Source organism: Penaeus monodon, chromosome 31 (assembly GCF_015228065.2).
Source record: "Penaeus monodon isolate SGIC_2016 chromosome 31, NSTDA_Pmon_1, whole genome shotgun sequence".
NCBI lineage: Eukaryota > Metazoa > Arthropoda > Malacostraca > Decapoda > Penaeidae > Penaeus > Penaeus monodon.
In genome coordinates, this window is record NC_051416.1 from 2,378,846 (window position 1) to 2,379,693 (window position 848).

An 848-nucleotide genomic window follows, 5' to 3' on the forward strand; every position below is an offset into this window, starting at 1 on the left:
AGGATATTACACATTTGTAGCACTGATCATGTAAGGGCAAGTGCATTAGAAGGGGAAGGAACAATTGAGAAATCCAATGATAATAACTCAACTGTATAGTATTTCAAGATTGATCAGCATTGTCTGATGATATAGGGGTCAACTCCTCTATTTTGTAAAATTATTGGTGTTTGAAGTAGATATGTTTCAGAAAGTGGTGATGCAGTAAGGAAAGTATTTTTGATGTAGCTTAAGGAAGTTAGAGATAGATTTAAACCTTTAAATGTATATATACATAACTCTTAAATATATGTGTTTTAGAGAAGTCTTTTTGCCAGCTGCTTTAAATTTGTACATGTATTCTAACTTTTAAAATTTTACTTATTCTAGATTTTTAAGTGATAAACTTTTGAGAATAGTGTTAATATATTTTTAATTATTAGTAGTAACATTCTGTAATCAGTATGAAACACTGGTATTTTCTATGACATGATTTCTTGCTGCTTCTATTATGAAATACTAGTTAGTAATTTAGGGTATGGCTTGACATTGACCCCTGAATTGTTTATTTACATATGGAAGTATTTATTAATTTCTGTGTATCAAAGTACAATGTGTTAAACTTTTTTACAGGTAACTATTCTATCTGAAACCTTGGGGAAGGTCCGAGCTGCTGAAGAACGATTAGACCAGGAAAGAGATGACCTGAAGGACCAGATTCGAGCCATGGAGCGGCAGCGGGCTGACCTCGAGGCTAAGCTGGCACATTCCTTACGCCAGGAGACTGACCTAAGGGATGCCTTGGAGAAGGTATGTTGTGCTAAGGCATCCAGAAACAAGATTTTGGAGGAGGGTACAATTTGTATCAC

General features: G+C 34.7%; 1 protein-coding gene across 1 annotated transcript in view; it reads left to right on the forward strand.

The window, feature by feature from the left end:
- The window catches only part of LOC119592824 (rootletin-like), a 148,678-nt gene that overhangs the window by 120,138 nt on the left and 27,692 nt on the right, over positions 1 to 848 (forward strand). The window contains exon 15 of the mRNA XM_037941730.1: positions 613 to 789. Coding sequence (XP_037797658.1) covers positions 613 to 789 — 177 coding nt within the window. The remainder of the gene's footprint in view (positions 1 to 612; positions 790 to 848) is intronic.